Below are 22,560 nucleotides of genomic sequence, written 5' to 3' on the forward strand. Positions count from 1 at the left end.
TGTGTATAGTCCGACCAAGTTGAAATGTTATTAAAGTGTTAGAGGTAGTATCGAGGAAATATAGGTGTTGTGGTATAAGGTTTTAAGTTTTGTTTTTGTTTGGCCTGGTCTAGTGTTAGGCCGCGACGTCTCTGGCTAGTTTCTGATTATGTAGAGAGAAGAGAGCCTTGATTGGTCGTCAAGGCTGTGCCTGGATCGATTCTGCTAATTTACTTTTAGTTTTACCGGCGGCGTTCAATTACCTAATTGCTAAACAGTAAGTTTTACTTTAGAGATTAAACGGGTGTTATTAATTTTTAAAACCACTACTGGATCTTCGGTTCTGCCATGTAAAACCGTAAAACACTACATTTTGGCTATATTATGACAAAATTTATCACGTATCATTTCTGTTTTGGGAGTTTATTTATTCTAGTTTAACCTTTTAAAATAGTATATATACCTACGTACGTAGGTTCTTCTTAAACTTTTCTAGTACATGTAATAAATATGTCTATAATTATTGACACCGACTTTTTCATTGTGGATCACGCAACAGCAATAACACTCTATTGACCTCCGATAGATCATTCAATAAAAATAATAAACACTAGCACAGAGTATTTTTCCATTGAAGAATAAGAGGCCATAAATGTTTACATATAGTACTTAGTATCTCCTCTTTGTACCTCTCAATGGCTTTAGGTTTTAGCATAAGTAAATAAGAAGAATTGCCACACTGAAGTAAATAAGAATTTATATAAATGCAAATAATATGAATTAAGAATTATTTTTACTTTATTACCTATTATTATTATTGGTGTAAAAATTAAGATTATTCAATCTATCTATTTAAATGTAAATAAAATTAACAATGACTTCATATTCTGAAATAGTGAATTAATAATATTTAAAAACTGAGCGCCTCCCAGTAGGCGCGGCGTATTCCGTAGTACAGGGTAACTCCTGGCTGATGGGGTGCATTCATTCATTCAATAAAATGAACAATGACTTCATATTCTGAAATACTGAATATTACCATATTGAATAATGCATAAATATCTTCAATTATAGTTCAGGCTCGGCCAGGCATCGAACCGCGACAGGGAAGTGGGCGAACAAGGCCGTTTATTTATTAGCCACGAGAATCACGAGATCAGCTGACTGTCGCTGTGAATGAATATTTCCACTCCGTTTTATTATATGGATGCGAATGCAAACCATGCGAATATTAAAATTGCGGTATTTTATGTATTTGTGAATACTGTGTATAACTTAAAAAGTAAGCAGGTACTGAACCGATTTGATAAAATATTTTAGGTATGATGATATGATCACTTATCTTTTTTGACACTCCTTTTTTATTAACCCGGAACTCCCACAGTAAACCCTATACAGTCAAAATGTAGTTCAAGAAGTAGAAAACCCGATAAAAATAAGAAAACAGAGCCTCGATTTCGTGTTCCTAAATTCTAAACACAAGAAATGAGTGACACAAAAATAGCCTTTTAGTAGTCGTAAAGGAGTGTTAAAGTGAGATGTCGTCATTTCTCCCCGTTGTTGTTGTGACAAAGTAAATGGGCTGGCGCGCCACAGGTTATAAAGTTGGGGATTAGGAGCGATCATGCTCACAGCTAGAACCATGTCTAAGTTACAGGGCGACTCGAGGGAAATGAAAACCAGAATTGCGCGAGCATTTTTGACAGTCGGTGAGAAATGTTACTTGCATATAACTTCTTTGTCTTCTTTTTTAAGTTACGTACTGAATTTTATTTCCAAGGAAAGGAAATTCTACGTATTGTGCGCTACATAACATACATACTGTGTCCAAGACTTAGGTACCGTATTATGGTATCAGTTGATATTAGATCGTTTCAGTGTAGTACATTCTACAACGAAGACATCTGATCCCTCAGTCGTGGCTCTTCGTGACATAGATTTTTCGTCATATTTAGTGACATCCCTTACAATGTTATATGCCTATCAACGAGTACGGTTTTGTTTATGATCAATTTTAATGATATATTTTTTTGTTTATGTTTATTGATTCTCGTAATTTTGTATTTTATATGAGTTATGAATACTGTTAGATGATTGGTTAATTATACTTAATCGTTGCTTAATTTTCCTCTTTTGTTCTTACACATTATCTTTTTAATATTTTACTTGCGTAAAAGATGATTATAATGATAATCTATGTTGCTAGGATATTATGATGTTAGATTTTGATAAATAATGATGATCTAGTGAACTTAAATAGAAAATTGTTCCCCAATCGTTAAAATCTCAGTGGGAAACCAATATGAATTTTACATAAAATATAATTTAAATTTGTAACCAATAGGTAACCGCAAACGGTCAATTATCAGAATATTTGAAATTTTAACACCTCATTATAACACCCGAATGCGATACTGTGGTTTCCCATCGATGCAATAATACTATGAACTTCAAAAACGGATGAGTAGACCGCGTTATACAGGGTGCTACCCTTGCTACTTACTACCTATACCTTTTTACAACACCCTGTAGCTATTCTATACTTACCCATACCCTTTTTGAACATCCTGTAGCTGTTCTACGTATAGCGGTTCTCTTGCCACGCGCCGGTGACTATGTTATTATGCCGATTGCTTTCTCCTGTGTGTAGGTATCTGTCCGCTTTTATGGATACACCTATTGATTCTTGCTGAGATATCGACATGTTTACCATCTTACATTTATGAAAATCCATTTGGTCCGATACGTACGATACCGACAAGCTTACCTTGAGGATTGTTAATGGCGGTTCGGTGGATGTAAGCTAGCAGTAATGTTGAGCTAACGTTAATCAAATGAAATATTGTTACGTGGTCGCAAAAATATATGAGCTAATAAATAAAACTATTCTACAAACCTTAGTACTAGAAACCTTTTAGCTGATATATAGCTACAAATAAATGCAATGTCTTATTTTATTGTATTGTCTGGAACATTTCTCTAGCCAATCTTTTATTATACAGTTTCGTTTGAATAATGAAGAGTCTTGTTCAGTTTTTGTATCGGCATCTTTGTGCCAACTTTGTCTGAAGACACCATCAGTCAGAAAACATTCATTTGTCACTGGCTGTATGGGAATTTGTATGAACGTCTTCCTCAAAGACTTTTTTTTTTACCATACATCATTCGTGGTTTTTCTTAGCGAATGACAAATTGTTTTTGTCGCGGATTACCTTGCAGATTTTAATACTGAAGTTAAAAGTCTAATTTTAGATTCGAATGTGATGTAATAGTTGCTAGTTTGCTAAGTCAATGTTGTAATACCTATCTCGTTGTAACATGATAACATGATGTACCTACAAGATTTATTCCTATGATGATAAAAAATCCATGCCATCTAAGTGATTCGTGAAATGATAAAGTTTTATATTTCACTCATAATAATACATAGTTTCTAAACTTCTTCCTTTTTTCCTATAATAACGAAGTCTGAAGAGTAAATCCTAAAACTAGTACCTAATTACAGCTGGTAGGTATAATTTTAACTGTTAAATAGAAGGACGGCAGACGTTTCATCTTACCTGAAATTTTAAACTGAGATTAGCGGACACCCAATGTTTGTGAAGTTCAAGCATTTCATGATAATGTTATATAATTATAAATACTATCAAAAAACCTCAAATCCTTTTCAAATAATATAAAACTTATGTAGGTAATATCAACCAGTATGTTGTTTTTTTAAAAAAAACCTCACAGTATTTATGTTGATAGAAAACTTCAATGTTAATTTACATAAATCCGAAGTTACAATAGATATTGCTTGTTTGATGTTTTACTACTATTCATTACGATTTATTGTGCAATTACTTAAACACGTGTATTCATTCATATTATTTTTCTGTGACATTGGGCAGGACGAAAATATTTTCTGGCTGATCTATTTGGTAACTTCTTCTGTTTCTTATATAGCGTGTCGGTGACAAAATACACTCACGGGCAATGAAAAAGTTCCACTCACAAAATGTCGACACCAAACGACCCCGATTTTTCCAAACACTTAATTTTAAGTTTGAACAAAATATTACTGAATTTAGTTGGTAATCTCCTGATGCTCTTATGGTAGTATTTGTCGTTTAGGAGTAATTTGGTGTTTTTCTCAGTGGAACCTTTTCATTGCCCGTGAGTGTACTAGAGCCATATTTTTGATTGCACGACAGCTCTCATTCGTTAGTTTTTCGTCAGTATAGAATAACCCTCCTGGTTAGGGTGGACCCTCTATTTGGTCACTGATCAATCTGATCATACTAATCTCGCATAGCTTAGTTGTGGTCTAATTGTCGCCATGTTTCTCGTATAGATCCGGCTGATTTCAGTCTTTATGCAAATGACATTTGCTTTGTCATTGTCGTAAATCTAAAGCTTATTGTCGTATGGTTTCTAATATCATATTATTATTCTAATGGGTTTTTAAGTCGTTCGAAGTATGATCTCTTTTACGAGTATGATTTTTGTAATTACTTGTTTTTGTCGCTATTAGTGCTTAATGGAGCCATAGCAAACTTTTGTTCCTTTGTAAGTATAAAAAAAAGTTATAATATCATAAATTTTGTTAAAAAATATGGGAGAATTCATCTGTCATGGTTTTGTTGGTTTTTTTAGTTATTCGCAAATTTGTCGCCTTTTCTTCACGGAATTCAACACTGTTTCTTGACCTTGTTATTATAAATCATCTTAGAATCTTCGTTTAACATTCTGTTTCCTTGTCATAGAATACAGTAACACAACTACATTCATTGTAAAGCGAAGCCACGTGCAGCCGGACTGAGATTAATCAGAAAATTGCTTTACAGTCACCGTAAAACTCACTCAAGTGGCCGTAAAAGGCAATTAACCACTGTGCGTCTGTAACTTTCCATTGTGACTATAGACCTTACAATAACAAACAAGAAAGTGCCCAAAATATAGTGCAAAAACAACAGAAACAGAAACCAACCAATCAGTGCATCGATACTCCAAGTTTGGACCAATCGCGGAATGCCGCCGTATCACGTTGACCAATAGCAAGCAGTGGTAGTAATTCAAGGTGGCTGCGACCGAGCTGAAGGAGGCTCTGGTGGAGCGCGAGGGTGATGGCTGCTGCTGCACTGGAATGAGGATCGGTGACCTCGGGGGAGTCCTTCTAGAGGCCGCCAAGCTGACGCGCTCGTGGTTCTGTCAGAACCCTAGCTACGGGTGAGTGGAGCTTCCAAAGAGTTTTTATGACGTTTCGGTGGAAACCTACATGGTTGGACGCTCACAATAAAATGTTTAATACTGGCAGGCACCGCCGTGTTTAAAAAGAAAAGTGCTGCTCGATGTGTACCGGTTCGATAATCAAAATAGTAACTACTTTAGGTTTATATCTAGACTTTTCAATGGTCAGATAAACGTTAATAAAATTGTTGCTGTCACTGTCTAATATAAATATTCAGATGTGACAGCATCAGACTTATTCCTCAGATAACGTTTATCTGCCCATTGAAAAACCAGCCCCAACACATAAGTATGTAGTTCATTTAAATTCGGTATACTGGGTAGGTACTGTCTACAGTTATTTGTAAGAACCAACGACGTTCTAATCATACTTTACCGCTCGAATATTCAATTGCATTTTGTTGATTTGTAAGATTTGCATATTATAAACCAATATCTAGAGCAATGCCAGTAGTTAATATCGCTGACCCTAAGTATGTCAAGGGTCTACAATACTACAATTTAGTGTAATTAATTAGTTATAGTATCGATAATTTAACAACCAGTTATCAGTGAATTCATAATTAATAGCCACTTAAGTACGACATATAGAGTTATGCAATTCAATCTTCGAATGATAAGTTATACGGCATTTACTAAAGAAGCCATCCCGGCTTTTAGCAATAATGCCGTCTGCTTATTTTATGATCTAAAATAAATTATTTTGTTAATTATTAGTATATATATTGACGGTCGAATGGCGTAGTGGTTAGTGGCCCTGACTGCTATGCCGAAGGTCCCGGGTTCGATTCCCGGCTGGGGCAGATATTTGTTTAAAGACAGATATTTGTACTCGGGTCTTGGGTGTTGATATTTATATTTAGTATCTATCTATCTATGTATTTGTGTAGATATATCAGCTGTCCGACACCCATAACACAGGTTCTGCCTAGCTTGGGGTCGGATGGCCGTGTGTGAGATGTCCCCACATATTATATTATATTATATATGATGTGATAATGATCAGTAAGTCATTGATAGGTATATCTTCGGATGTACAGTTTAGTTTGCTTTTAAAAGCATTCTATTTAATAGATAATTTGACAAATTATATTGAAGCTCCAAAATTTCCAATGGCTACACTTATTGTGCAACTCGTATTAGCAATTTGCTTAGTTAAAGAGAAAACGTTCGTTGTTAAATTTTAGCTTTCTTGTCATTAGTACAGAGTGTATTCTGCACATCATGACATCGTTATTGGTGAATGGACGAGTCCATGTAGTTGCACATCTTCAATAGTTTGCTCAAATTGCTATGTTATAACTAAATCGTGCTACCACAATTGCTATCGTTAACGTATGTGCAAGATTTCGTTTGAAAGTTAAAAAAAAATATGTACAACCACGGTTATGTCAATACTTTTTGTAGTAATAGCTGCTGTGGCAGTAATAAAATTGTGAGTTGCTTGTAATTTTTTCTACCGATACTGAGACTACCGCTTCTACAGTGAAAGATATGAGCATATCATATTATTTTGAATTCTACAGTTATCTAAGGGTCATCCTAAATATTCCTAGAGCAATTTTAATTCTACGATTTTTTTTAATTCGATAAGCTTTCCCAGTCCCTTTGTGCAACACCATTTATACGTAATACAATTTCTTACATTATGTAACACTAACACCTATTTCTCATCCAGTAACGTTGTTTTCATAACTAGAAGTCGCCAGCAGTACTTGCAAAATTGAGGAAAGTTATTAATAAAATAAGAGCCCTTTTGTAACACGCCAACCGATACCGCTCACATGGCTATGGCTGACCCATTTCGTTATTTTTGTTCTCAAAATGCAACCTAATTTAAGTCCTAAACTTTAGCAAGAGAGATGATTTTACAAAACCCTTCAATCTGTGTTTAACTTTTCTTAAATCCAGCTCTTATGCCCTGTGTTAGGGTTTAAAATTGATGTCAGGACAAATTTCAGTGTATAAAGAAGATTCCCCGGAAATACAAGGCTGCTCTGGACGCTCGCCAAAGTTTGAAACCCGCAAACGGGACGCTTTGTATTTTTTTTTATAAACTCTATACTATCTGTAGAAGTCCGACTACTTGCAGTAGGAGTGCAGAAGTCATGTAGGGTACAAATACAATTTAATGGTACTTTACAGTGTCGATGTCGATTTTTCTGATGGAAAATTAGTTAAACTTATTTGTTACTACGAGTAAGTTGGCCCTTATAGAGTTAATTTAATACCGAGGTTTTAGTGGATTTTTTTTCCTACTTCCTCGAATTTAAATTAACAACTTAAAATTTACTAAATAACTTTTGAAACGTTATCTTCAAATTACTCTCCACACAACAGCAACTTATTCCGGCGGACCACAGCAATTCTTCACCCTCGGCTCCGTACTAAACGGTGGTAGTTTGTCAAATAGGTCGCCCCCCACTTCGGCTGGGGGTAAAAGTGGGGGGAGGCTCCATTCAGCTGCACGGAGTTGATTAGTGCGCTCCAGTGCGCGCACCGCCGACCCAGATACGTAACGTTTTTAAAAAATATGACGAGTTTTTTTTTAATTTTTAGCGCAAAGAGTAAATTAGTCTGAGTGTCGGCTATTGATAGCAGTAATTATGGGTGGTTGGCGGTTAATTGGTGGAATTTGGTCGAAGGTTGATTGGTTTTATATCGACTGGAGTACGTTGTTGAGTCGAGATTTTGATTTTGGGTGTAATAATATACTCAAAGACTTTTGCTACCGTACCACATTGGCGATGGCGTATGAGTAATCTTTAGGCGCTGCCAACCAACATAGTACTATTTGTATAGTTACTAGCTAAACTATCAAACATCGTCTTAAGTTATTTCATACTGCAGCGCTTAGGAACTGATGTTGATTGCTAAAACTATGATGGTACCATAATTACCTATGTCATTTTACTAAAATTGTTACAGTTTGAACCTGAGTTTACTTTCGATCCCTTTGTCCCCACGGGAAAATCTTTGAACGTGAAGCAAAGTTCAAGGGTAAAAGTATACATAGTAGATATATTTATATCTCAGTGGTTAAATTGAAATGTTTTGTGCCTTATTGAACTTTCATTCCAACAATAATAGCGGTTTCTGAAATACAGGTGATTGTTTTTCTTGTCCGCCAGGCAAGCAACTTCTGCGTATAATTTATGTATCTAAACAAGGTTGTGTTATTTTAACATTGTACAATTATACGATAAAATTTAGACAAGCTAAAATTACGGGTAGATTTTACTTGAGGCCTGTTTTAATGTTATTTAAACTTATTTATTTTATTATTCGCCGTTCCGTTTCCGTTTAGGGATAATCTTCTGTCACTATGATTTAATTTGCATACATAAATATACTCCAGTCATTTTGACTTCAAAAAGGTCAAAAACTACCTCCACTTTTACCGTTATAGTATACAGATGTAAGTGAAATAACCAACTGCAGAAGTTTCAGAGTACCTAATCTAATCTAGCCAATTGGAAGACATAGGTAGTTTGGCGCACATCCAGGTCTAGATTTCCGCTTCCAGGTGTCGCGGATCCGCCTGGAGATCTGTGACCTATATTGCTCTAGCTTGTTTATGTCACTTTCGGTTCTGAATAAAAAAATGGGTGTAGTAAAAGGTGGTGCCATAATGATTCGGATAAATTTTTCATCGCACCAAAATCAACAAAGAAAGTACCTGCTTAGGTAGTTTGGTAGTGTCACATAGAATTGATCTCAAAATTTAATTACGAGTATTTCTGACCCTTTAGTGATTTTTGTAGTCGTTTTTTTTATTATTATTAAATTATTTTTAAATTATAGGTAGGTTAAACACAGTAGATTCGGTAAAAGACTGTCAGATAAGTTGTCAAGTCGATATTTTACTATTGGCCGCAGTCGGGATTCGAAGCGGATGTACCTGTATTTTTGTAATAAATCCACTTTTTTTTTCAATTCTTACGAACATTATCTTTTATTTGACCTATCACCTGCCGCGGCACGGATCTATTATCGAAATCGATAAAATCGTTTAAAGCGCGTTCCACCAATCACAGCGCCGTATTTAGGGCGAATCGCGATATAGTGACACTTTTCTATGTGCATAACAAACCCGTGTAGCAGCAGCAGGTACTTATAAGATTTATTTCGACGCCGAAGTTTCCTTCCAATGATAATTCCTACTCACAAATCCTCGAGCAAATGTTATCTGATAAAGTAAAGAGATTACGTACTTCCGAAGCTGAACTTAAAAGCCACGTGTAAGCCTCAGACATATTCTGCTAATATTACATGCACCCACGAGCAATAAATAAGTTCCAGTAAATAAATCACCAAATTACCTACTTCTAAACGGATAAGGCTTAATGACACTTTTCTATGTGCATAACAAACCCGTGTAGCAGCAGCAGGTACTTATAAGATTTATTTCCACGCCGAAGTTTCCTTCCAATGATAATTCCTACTCACAAATCCTCGAGCAAATGTTATCTGATAAAGTAAAGAGATTACGTACTTCCGAAGCTGAACTTAAAAGCCACGTGTAAGCCTCAGACATATTCTGCTAATATTACATGCACCCACGAGCAATAAATAAGTTCCAGTAAATAAATCACCAAATTACCTACTTCTAAACGGATAAGGCTTAATGACGCGTCTACAATATTTAGATAGATAGATAGATAGAGTACTCTTTATTTGTACACCAAGAAATGATTAACAATTTTACATAGACACTTAACTAGGGTACAAAAGGCGGTCTTATCGCTTATAGCGATCTCTTCCAGACAACCTTTGGATGGATGGACTAGAGATATAAAAGGGGTTCAGTGTACTTACTCAAGGAATATACATAGTATAATTTAAGTTATTATTATCTAACTACACACTAAATATAAGCAAAAAATAAATAAAAAATACACACAAGTACATACGCCTACTACATGTATTATAATACACAATTATATACAATATAATACATATATAAATATATACAAACACATATATACATACATACATCATATACATACACATACATATCATACATATTATACCTACATACATGATTTTTAATACATATTTAATGATCTGATAACAGCTAAACAGTTGATTTAAGGTAGTGTTCCTTCACCATTCTCTTAAAGGTTTCCAGAGTTGGTGCTTGTCGGATTTTTGAAGGAAGATCATTCCACAAAGTGATAGCACGTACTGTGCACATAGGGGTATTTGAACGATCTACGCGGCCAAAATTATTTTTGTTGTTTGATGGATGCTAAAGACTATTAATAAGTAAAACCAAATTAGTTATTCAATTAAAATCATTTATTTACAAAAAATTTACATATTTAGTATATATTCAGATAGTAAAAAATAAAATTAAAAAAAAAACACTTTTAAACACAAATAAATCTTAATTAATACACCAAAAAAAAATATGTGATAAAATATTACATAAAAAAATAAAATAACAATATTAATTTTTAATAAAAATCGTTTATTTACCTAAAAATTTACATATTTAACATATATTCAGATAGTATAAAAAATATAAAATTATTTCACTTTTAAACACAAATAAATCTTAATTAATACACAATAAAAAAAGGATGTGATAAAATATTACATTTACAGAAAAATATATATTATATTGGTCTTAAAATTAATTTTCTTCGTCGCTTCCAGAAGAAAAATGTGATGGGTTTGGGTCGGCAGCTATGAGCATTTCTAACGATTCTGGTAGAAAAGAAAGCAGTTTCCTTTTTTTTATTTTCCTTCTGGAGCTTATTAGAGGGTCGGAGCTTAAAAGTAGACGGTTAAAAATATCTCTGTTGCAGCTTTCCCGTGAAAATTTTCGAGCGAAATCTTGTCGGTAAGATCGGAAATGCTTGTTTCGCGCTTCTGCTGCCTCTTCCGATAACTGTCCTATTGGTAACAGAGCACTCTTTATAATTATCGAGCCATGGACGAGAATTTTGTGCATTGTGGGTGTCATTGGGTGCCATGGATATAATTCTACGTATAAACGAGCAGTTTCTGTTGCGTAAGTATCATATTTTTCCGCATCAATTTTATGTCCGCTCGAAATTGCCTCTAAAATGACCTTTAATCTATAAATCAGATCATAATTGATGCCCGTTATTTCAGATGCCAGTTTGGGATCCTCAAAAAATCTTCTACTTGTATTACCATCATTGGTGTTCCCAAAATTTGCCTTTGGCATATCTATTATTAACCCTGTTGCTTCGCGAAACTTTAGCTGTATTTCTTTTTTTCTTTCTGTTTCAAGTTTTTTTTCATTTTCTGTTTTCCGTTCCCTATATTTTTTCACCGGCAATTTGTACGCTAAATGTAAAATACTCTCAAATAATCTTATTCTAGCATGTAATACTGAGAGGCCAAACTGAATAGCCTCGAAGTTCACATCTTTTGCACTATCCAAATTGTTAAAGTCTTTTGAGGTTGCACCGCAAATATAACATCTACTTGTCGATGTGGTCCCTGTGGCGGCATTGCAGACTTTTCCATCCACCATAGTCATTATGAATGTATGATTCACTGTAAAATGTTTGCCACATAAATCGAATTCAGTTGCAGTTAGACCGTTTATGCTGTTGTTTATGTGATTGATTTCTTCTTCCGTAACGTGCGTATTCTCTCTGATAAATCTAAATTTTATAGGCCGACAAAATCGAGGTGAAGAGGATGTTGGGTTTTCCCATATAGTTTTTTCACCACACACTAATTTCAAAGGTACGAAGCAGCTTTGAAATATGTTCATGTCCGAATCTAGATCATTGTCAAGCTTTTGTTTGAACTGAGATTGTTGGGACCCATCACAACCCCATTTGCAAATTAATTTTAGAGTTTGACGTTCCTGAGCATTTAATGTAATCAGTACTTCTTCCAGGTACTCCGATAATCGCCTAATGGTAAGGTCGACCAAAGGCTGCAATTCAGCTTCCGCGCCTGTACTAGTTACAGTGAGCTTTTCTGGTGGCGGATAACACTTCTTCTTTTCTTTTTGTAGAAGACTGTAACAAGGAAAGAATTTCTTGTTTGTTCGTCTTATAATCTCATATTGTTCTCGTGTTAGGTCCGCATCGGTGAACATTTGGATTGCTTCCTGGACAGTTAAGGGGCTAGTTTTATCTTTTGAGGACTTCGTTCGAAAATATGCCCTCTTATAATTAGTTGCACGAGTCGGTGAAGCTGTTATTTCTTTCAGCACATTCGAAGCATCCCGCTTTCCTGACTTTCTCAGCTCTACTTGCGCTGCGTGCATTATGATTTCCTTATCAAAGTTGGAGCGAATCGCCTCAGTTTTTCTCCTTTTACTTCTCTCGCTCAGCTCTTCGAAAGATTTCTCCGGTCGGCCTGATCGATTTAACGGACTATCCGCAACAGGAATGGCGAAAGTTCCGTTCAGCCAAGATTCATTGTATTTAAGGAATACGTCTTCTTTATTGTGAGCTTTAGTCCATCGACTTTTAAACTGTGACTTAAAATACGCAAAGTTTTTTTTCAATGTCTCAATTTGGTCATTGTTGTATCCTTCAGTAGAAAAAAGTTGAACTTTCAAGAAATCAAATTTTTCTTCTAAGTTGGGTAAATTTGCACTCGTCATGCGGTCAAACAAGTACTTTCTAGTCACGATTCTCATCCCCGATGTACCCAGTGACCCTAAAACAAAAAAACAATGCGTTTAGTACCATAAAATGAAAAAGTATTTTTTTATACGATTTTATTAAGAATGTTCAAAGTACCAAAAGTTAGTCTATCCGGACGAATCCGGATCCAATTTTTTGATTTTCTATTAAGTGAAACTACAAACTAAACAATACAAATCAAATTTTTGCTTGATCTACCTTGATAGTACAAGAAAAAGTACTTTCAAAGTTTTTTTTTTGAAAAAAAATTACTGAGTGACAGGGTCTACTTTAGAGGTCAATATATACGTTATTAACAGTAAATTTCGAAATATTAAATTGATTTTGTATAGTATTTACCTTGTGTTAGAGGATCCATTAGTTTTTTTCAACACTGAGGAACTTAATAACTTAAAATTTCACTTTCAAACTTCAGGTTTCGTAAGAGCGCCGAGAACAGATAACGTACACGAGGTGACACGATCGAATTCCGACTGACATTACCGGTCCGACATGCACTTAAGGTTAATTAGAGGCATTGCATATTGTTCCCAGAAGGGTCAGGTACCCCAGGTACCCGATTTCGTGGAAGTATTTCATATTTTGAAAAATTGACTTTTGGCCGCGTAGATCGTTCAAATACCCCTATGTGCTGTGTAAGAAGCACTGAAGAATTTAGTGGTATTAGGAGGGATATTAAGGCGGAGATTGTGGGTAGAGCGCAGTGTCAGGTTGTGAGATTCACAACGAAGCTGAAAGCGTTCTTTTAAGTAAGCGGGGTATGTTGGGTTAAAGAGTATGGAATATAAAAGTGAAAGAATGTGGGCATTGCGACGAAGACGAATAGGGAGCCACTTGAGTTTCGCGCGAAAGTCGGAAACATGGTCATATTTGCGTAAGCCAAATATAAACCGTATAGAAAAATTTTGGAGTCGCTCAAGCTTATTTAACTGCTCCTCAGTTAAATCTGGATAGCAAGAATCGGCATAATCTAAAATAGGTAGAAGTAAAGACTGAGAAAGCTCAATTTTGGTGGAAGTGGGCAAGAAATTCCGCAATCTGCGAAGTGAACCTGCTGAAGCAAACATCTTTCTACTAACTACTTCCAGCTGCTTTTTCCATGTCATGGATCTGTCCAGATACACCCCCAAGTTTTTAACTTCTTTACTCCACTCTATATGTACACCATCAAAAATAACTTGTGGAAGGGAATCGAAGTCAATCATGGAAATAAATCTAGGGCTGCCAAGAATGATCACCTGGGTTTTAGTCGGATTGACTCTTAGGCCGAAGTCACTGCTCCACTTCAAAATATGTTCTAGGTCAGTATTTGTTCTGTTGATTGCAACGGAGAGATCTGATAAAGGCGCATGGCTGTATATTTGTAGATCATCTGCATAAAGGTGGTAGGAAGAAGATAAGTGATTAGAAATACTGTTAATAAATATGGCAAAGAGAAGAGGGGAAAACACGCCACCTTGCGGGACTCCGGCCGTTGTGCTGCACCATAGAGAGAATGACTCCTCAATACGGATTCGCTGCCGGCGCCCGTGCAAGTAACTATGAAACCAGTCAATTACCGTTGGAGATACATTAAGAGAGCGCAGTATCCCCAATAGTATGTCATAATCGACTGTATTGAAGGCATTGCTAAAATCGAGTAGTGACAGCACCGTCAGCTCACCATTCTCCATACCCTGACGAACGTCGTCAGTGATTTTCACTAAGGCCGTTACAGTGCTATGTCCCGGGCGGAACCCAGATTGGTACGGATTCATTAAGTTGTTTCGCACTAGGAATGCATTCAGCTGGTAATGGACCAGACGTTCGAGTACCTTGGAAAGGAAGGGAAGGATGGAAATAGGACGGAAGTCAGCAAGAGATGGATTGGATTTCTTGGGCAAGGGAGTGACTTGAGCATCTTTCCAAGCGGATGGGAATGTTTTAGAGGAAATGGAATAGTTATGGATGTGTGTGATTACTGGGAGGATTATGTCTAGAATAGGAAGAACCATGTTCCGACTGATACTGTCAGTACCGATCGCATTCGATGTGATATGTAGTATGCTCTTCTTAACGTCACAATCGGTAAAGTCACTGAAGTTAAATAAGGAAATGTCAGGAGTTGGTTGAGATGAAAGAAAATTCAGTGTGTTGTGTTTAGTAGCACTATTCATGGCCACTCTCTCTCAGCCTTCTGTAGTCCACTGTTGGACATAGGCCTCTCCTAACGATCGCCACCCCAAACGGTCACCCGCCATCTGCATCCAGCGGCTTCCCGCTACCTTCCGCAGATCATCAGACCAACGGGTTGGGGGGCGACCGACACGCCGTTTGCCGACACGGGGTCTCCACTCCAGAACCTTTCTACTCCAGCGGTCGTCGGCTCTGCGGGCTACGTGGCCAGCCCATTGCCACTTCAGCGTGCTAATCCTTTTGGCTATGTCGGTAACTTTAGTTCTCCTGCGGATTTCTTCATTACGAATCCTGAGGATGTGAAATGCTGGTTAAGACAGTTAATGTCTATGTCCTTGGGAATAGAATCAGAACGAGATCTACCAACTCCTAGCGACCTGAGGAAATTCCAGACTTTAGCTGGGTCACCGTTTTGAACCGATTCGTGAATATGGCGTCGTTGTGCATCCCTACACACCTTATTGCAGTGATTACGTATAGCAGTGTATTTCTGCCTATTTCTGTCAGATGAGCTACACTTAAACCTAGATTTGGCTGCAGCTTTTTGGCTAATGAGTTGCTTAATTTCATCAGTTAGCCAAGGAGCAGGAAGATGTTTAATTTTAACTGCTCTCACAGGCGCATGGATATCATACAGCTGGATGATTAATGAGTTGAAGATATTAATCTTTGCATCCATCGTATCAGCACTATAGACAGTGTCCCAAGCTAAGTTTTTCGCATCACTGCAAAGATTCTCCAGCACCATTCCACCAAAATTGCGCTGAAGAAGAGTTTTAGGTTTGGATTTGGGGGGGCGAATTTTATAGGATACGTAAATTAAATCGTGATAAGAGAATTGATCAGCCCCACTGAATTTTACTGATCCACTGATCAGCCTCACTAAATTTATTTAAGTTGTTACCAACTAAAAACGCATATACTTTAATCAATACCAAACTAAATATTTAAAAAAAATTGAGTCACTTAGTGCCGTCATTTTTAAAGTGAAACTTTTTCATTGCTCGTTAGTTTATTAAGTACATAGGTCGTGTGTTTCTCGCCGATACACGAATCTCTTGCAAACGCGTTGTAAGTTCTATGAATACAGAGGTTAGTTAGGAGAAACTTGAAAAGCAATAGTTAGTATTTAGTATGATAACTATAGCACTGGCTCTGACTGTAGATCGAGTTTGCACCTCTCGTACCTGGGGGTCACTCTATATAACGAAAACCTAAGTTTCAGAGCGCTGCTGTGCGAGCCGCGACTCTATCTCGTTGTATTAAACGTGCCGATTGCACGACAGCTCTCTTTCGTTAGTTTTTCGTCAGTATAGAGTAACACCCTTGCAACGTTTAGTACAGTGCAACTGTGTAAACTTTGAACTTGGAACATTAAGTATACATAGCTACTGGGAAATGCATATTTATTTTCACCTGATCTAAACAACATTGTTCTTTGAAATCAATATTATGTAAATTAATTGTACTAATTGAATACAATAACATACGTATTATACAGGGTGATTGGTAAGTCGATGTATTCCTTTAAATGGGTTGTAGCCGAAGCCATTTCCAGTCGATTGAACCCCATAATGCATCATCCGAAAGTCAACCATTTCTGAGTTATTTAAGTTTTTTTAAGAATTTTGCCAAAATTTATGTTTAAAAGCAAAATATTTCAAAAACCAACAATTTTTTAAATACTTTTTTGATTGTTTTGCATTGGTGACACCTTAGTCAACTAATCATAATCATTAATTGCGTAATATTTAACTTAATTTAGACACAGTGCTTCAAAATAGATGAAACATTAAGAAAATTTTACGAAAGATGAAAATAAAAAAGCTAATTTAAAAAAGAATTTTATCTGACAATTTTTCAGGCACTACAGCTTAAAAACATAATCAATTTATTAGCTTTAAAATAACATATTCCAATCTAAAATCGATTAAGGTATGACCAAGATATAGCCAAAACAACCGCATAGGCTGGCAAATCTCAGTAGGGAAACAAACAAGATTTTGTTCCAATTTTAAGGTAAAAAGTATTGTAACTGGACTTATCCGAACCGTTTACTAATTATTGTGTTCCAATAGTGCGGTTCCTCAAATGCACTGATCTAGGACAAGGTTGTTTCACCGAAATAATGCTTGTCCGATAACACGGTTAGCCGATTGTAATTTTCAATTATGATTAGTAAAACAAAATAATTCTTCACAACCCGGTTCCATAAAACTACTGTTCGACGACGGTTAATTCGCCGAAAACATGATTGGCCTACTGGCCAATGCTACTGCACGTGACAATAGCACTGTTTGACAATGATTGTTTTAAATTGAAAGTGTTCAAACACTGTGCCAAATATTTTAGCTGAAAAGTTTCACCGAATAGTGTTATAGGAGATGCAATTTGGTGGTTAAACAATTTGACAAACTGGGCAGTCGAAAAAGCATTCTATCTTTGAACCTATCGTCATCAAAAAGTACTTTCGGCTAACCGTGTTATCGGACAAGCATTATTTCGGTGAAGCAACCTTGTAGTCGATCTGTGCCTTTGAGGAACCGCGCTATCGGAGAACAATAATTAGCAAACGGTTCGGAGCTCTAAAAAGTCCAGTTATAAGACATTTTACCTTAAAATTTAAACAAAATGTAGTTTGTTTTCCTACTGAGATTTGCCCGCATATGCGGTTGTTTTGGCTATATCTTGGTCATACCTTAATCGATTTTAGATTGGAATATGTGATTTTAAAGCTTATAAATTGATTATGTTTTTAAGCTGTAGTGCCTGAAAAATTGTCAGATAAAATTCTTTTTTAAATTAGCTTTTTTATTTTCATCTTTCGTAAAATTTTCTTAATGTTTCATCTATTTTGAAGCACTGTGTCTAAATTAAGTTAAATATTACGCAATTAATGATTATGATTAGTTGACTAAGGTGTCACCAATGCAAAACAATCAAAAAAGTATTTAAAAAATCGTTGGTTTTTGAAATATTTTGCTTTTAAACATACATTTTGGCAAAATTCTTAAAAAAACTTGAAACTTAAATAACTCAGAAATGGTTGACTTTCGGATAATGCATTTTGGCGTTCAATCGACTGGAAATGCCATCGACTACAACCCATTTAAAGGAATACATCGACTTTCCAATCACCCTGTATTTGACGACATTATATTTTACTTTATGAATTGACAGTTTACTAAAAGTGCGGCAAAACTCCAAGAGCAAAATAAAGAAGAAAAAGAGCTTCCACTCTGTAATTACTGAGAAAGGAATAGGAAAGATTATCTATTGCTTGGAATAAATAGCATATCTCAAGTTAAACATACACAATCATAGCTATGAATATGAAATCCAAATAGTAGCTGTCATCCTCTCAAACAGCTGCCGTATATTCCCGCCATATATATCTCGGCTTATCAAATTTACAACATATTATTTACAGCCGACACACAGCCATAAACGTGTTAAGTTCAAAGTTTATGTGGCACCAATAATGGAATTGCAAACTCGAAGTGTTCAGTGCTCTTGTACTGAATTTCAGTTTAGCTCAGCAGGTTCCACGTGTACGGCGATAGCTTTGCTTTCAGCCAGGTCGGCTGAAAAAATATACAACCTGTAGCGAGCAAAGAGAATTCTATTTTCGGTGCAGTTTTTAAGGGGTCGAGTTTGGTAGTTTTAATTAAGTATGAAGAAGTGTAATTTTGATTTACACTTCTGGTGTGCAGTATAGATGTGCGTGGGTAGAAAAAAAATATATTTGTATCCACTGGACAGGTTGATGGGCCGAAGACTTTGTTTAGATTACCTATAATATGTCTACTATACCAAGTTCTTAAACCAATCCCATATCCCGGATTTATTAGGAATAAATGTTAAATGCTTGATCAGTTGTATACAGTGTACCTATCGCGAACTTTTTTTGACAACCATTTGCGGATTCAAAATGTTTTGAATTTCACACTAATTAGGTACTTCGATATGGTATTTCGTTTTGACTTCGCGATAGGGCGCCAGAATTGACTTCTCTGCTACGGTATTTAAAAATACATTTTTTATTTAAAACTATGTCGTTTCTTTTCTTTAGCATAGTTTAATTAAAACTGTTACACTGAAACAAGAATGTTTGAACATTATTAGAGTGCCAGCTTCAGAAATTTACCTTATAGTAAAAAATACATTTCTGTAACAGTACAATCAATCAAACTTAACATTTATAGATTAGTACCTACGTCTCTATAAAAGTATACATAAATAACATGGTAAATCACACCGGAAACGTATAAATCTAATTTTCCTCTTGCTACAAAACATTTTATGTTTATTATGTAGTGGAATTAAGTGCTTTAGTCAAATAACCTGAATTACCATCTAGAGACTCGTATATTTAACATTATGTATATATTTATCATTAAGCAACACATTACTGGGATTTAGATTTCCGGAAGTCCTTACCTGCATTGCGCTTTCAGCTGAAATTTCGTATTTCCGTTTCCGGTAACCACTTTGTCTGTGACTAGTTCAACTTAGAACCCGCTTACTCTATGGTTGCTTGAGTTTAGCTGCGCTTCCACGAAATGAGATCGGTATTCATTAATTAGTACCTGGAGGGTTACTCTATACTGACGAAAAACTAACGATCGAGAGCTTTCGTGTAATCGGCACGTTTATTACAACGAGATTGAGTCGTGGTTCGCGCAGCAGAGCTCCGAAACTTGGTTTTCCGTCATATAGAGTGACCCCCATGGATAGTATTCGTTCAGTATTTCTGGTGCAGCTATTTGAATAATGAAAGTCATGCTGAATTTCAGCGAAGTTGGTCGTTAGGTCGGACGTACTGAAGTTATAACTGTGCGTGTGTATAGCAGATATGGCAGAGCGCTCATACCTAGAAAAAAATTGTGTAATTGCAAAACGGGTCGCTTCAAATATATTTTAAGTAATAGTCATGTGCAGTTAATATAATAGTGTGAATGTTTTCAAAAGGGCACTAATTTGGCTGGTGTTTTATGTCATTAGATAATTTATTATACTCCCTTAAGTACCTACCTTCGCAATTTTAAGTACAAAATGAATTTGCAAATCAATAGTAGTGTAAGTACCAACATTGTAAAACCAAACGATCCACGAGTCATATTGCGGAGAAAGCCCACGTCACAACACGAGTATTATTTATTCGGTTCGCATTACGGATGGCTTGTCGTACAAAATGTTAGTTTTTACCCACTTTCCCTGTAATGGTGGGTCGTGAGACGACTGTACAGATTATATTGGTGTTGTAAAATGATAGCTGTAATGTTATTATGTTTGTTTTGCCGGGTCTGAACTGTGACGGCTAACTGCTTTCTTTTAATGCAGGTATTCCTGCTAAATCTATACTGAATACCGATCCTGGAATATTAACAGTAAAACATTTTGAGCGAAGTTTAACTCACTGCTCGCAGTAGCTAGTTTTATATAAAAATCTTATGTTTTTTTATCTGTGTGAGAGGATCTAGTGTATGCCTCGTAGCCTCATTATAATTGTCATCATCAGCCCAGCCCCCCTTTCATTCCTTCTGCTTTTAATCGACTGCCTTCTCGTAACTTTGTTGATGTCGTTTGACCATCTGGCATGGATCTGCCCACTGCTTTAAATAATTGTTTCTTAGACCTAGTTCTGATTAATGTTTGTATCTCTCATCAAATTATACGAGTAACGTGAAATTCTTCACTCATACAGAATAGCAACAGATAATTTGTCATTGTTGTTATCTTTATTAAACATTGATAAAAATAAGTTGTGATGTGATGACACAAAGAATGCATACCTAAAGAAAAGTCCATATTCTAGTATCTTTACCTTAAACGCCTATCAATAATAAACACTAGATAAAACACCGTAACGTATAAAAAAAGTTTATAAACTTTTCACGCACATGGTGTAATGTAACTAATTGCTTATCAACAAAATGAACGACATAGAAAGCATATATTTGCAATTATGTGTCACTGAGTCTGTGTATGTGTGTGTGTGAGTATAATAAACAGCTATATGTCCGTCACACTCGCGGCCATTGGTCATTGTCAAGGAGGCATGTTATTCATTACACAAAACTACTGGCGATGCATGTAGCTGCCAGTAGTACATTGCTGCTCTTCAAAGTCTTCTGAAAGCTAGACCCAGACACGACCACCAATATAACAAAACTACGCGATAATATTGCTTCTGTTTGTCGAATGTAGTACAGACATGAAGCACGCTCGTGGATACTACATTCATAAATATTTACAATAACAAAAGGCCTCTTAAATCTTATTTATTGGAATTCCATATCAATTTCGTGGAAAAGTGTGTGTCATTCACATATACAATTTGGTATAATCTTATCAATCGATATGACGATTGGCCGCCGAATTACTCAATAATTTATATTATCGATAAAGAAAAATCTGCAAACCTCGATCCCTTGTCTTAACTGTCAAACTGAGGCTAAGGTAAAGGTTAAGACACACTGCTACGACATCGCTCCCACCTGCAAAATTAATTTGTAATTAAAGTATGGTTTTTTTTTTTATTGGTAATTTATTTATTTTTTATTTAACTTTTTATTGTATATATATTTATATTGACAACAAGAATAGTTTTGATGTTATCTGTTAAAGTAGTATTAGTTTTGACAGTCAATAAATGAAATGAATATTAGGAGGTCACCTACTTGTTCTCTAGAAGATAGCTTACAGCCGATAGGTTTTTCTCCGAAACAGTGATTAGATTACGATTATTACGAAATTATCCTTTAGTATTGGAGCGGTGTCGTGGCAGAGGCGAATAAGTGTGCCAACTCCTTTAGACCACTGTTGGTTCTTTAATGATATCTTACCGTCTACCTCGTGACCTTTGTCGCCTAATGTCAGTAACCCTAAACTTTTCCAATTCCGAAATTGGCTCCAGTAATTTGTTATACGATAACTGACGAATTTACTCTCTTGTTTTTTCTGCGACCGGCATAAAGCTATATTTTTCTGGAACAATAAAAAACTGAAGATCCAATTTATGACTTATTTGTGTGCTACTAAAGTTGATAACGCTTTACTAATAGTACACGTAGCTATTAAATGTAATAAACATATTTGTTTCAAACTGTACGTGTGTTTTTAATACGCTCTGCCGAGTTCCCTCTGTTAATGTGGCAAAATTATCATATTAGTAGTTAGTTCAGTAGAGTACGGTAAAGTTGCTTTGGTGGAAATGTGCTCAAAATGTTAACTTGTTGGGAACAGCTGTCATGTGGATGGTTCATAAAATTATATTTCCTGTAGTAAAGTAGTCCTAAAAATCCTTATTAAAGCACAATTTAAAATAAACTCACGAGCAATAAAAAGGTCCACTTACAAAGTACCGATTTAATGACCTTGGTTTATTAAAAGAATAATTTAAAATTTGGTTGCAATATCTACGTTTCTATTTGGTATACTGCAAAATGCAATACTCGACCTTAGCAATTTTTTACAGCATCTAAACCTTCCGATGTACCTACGTTCATACTCGTAGTATATGAGC

The 22,560-nt window shown here is 35.8% G+C and overlaps 1 protein-coding gene and 1 long non-coding RNA gene across 13 annotated transcripts in view; one reads left to right on the plus strand and one right to left on the minus strand.

Moving 5' to 3' along the window:
- The window catches only part of LOC119691836 (IQ motif and SEC7 domain-containing protein 1), a 147,428-nt gene that overhangs the window by 98,709 nt on the left and 26,159 nt on the right, over positions 1 to 22,560 (plus strand). For 2 of the 12 annotated variants that reach the window (XM_048630963.1, XM_048630967.1), the window contains exon 2: positions 4,728 to 5,190. The exons of 6 other annotated variants lie outside the window; for them this stretch is intronic. In XM_048630963.1, the coding sequence (XP_048486920.1) occupies positions 5,108 to 5,190 (83 nt within the window). In that variant the 5' untranslated portion in view covers positions 4,728 to 5,107. The remainder of the gene's footprint in view (positions 1 to 4,727; positions 5,191 to 22,560) is intronic. 4 more of the 12 variants (XM_048630964.1, XM_048630968.1, XM_048630965.1 and 1 more) reach the window with 3 other exon arrangements.
- Positions 12,703 to 13,490, minus strand: LOC125490735. The gene is made up of 2 exons (XR_007267877.1): positions 13,197 to 13,490; positions 12,703 to 12,870 (listed from the first exon to the last, which is right to left on the minus strand). It is a non-coding gene; the product is annotated as an uncharacterized LOC125490735 (long non-coding RNA).

Source organism: Plutella xylostella, chromosome 27, assembly GCF_932276165.1.
Source record: "Plutella xylostella chromosome 27, ilPluXylo3.1, whole genome shotgun sequence".
Taxonomy (NCBI): Eukaryota; Metazoa; Arthropoda; class Insecta; order Lepidoptera; family Plutellidae; genus Plutella; species Plutella xylostella.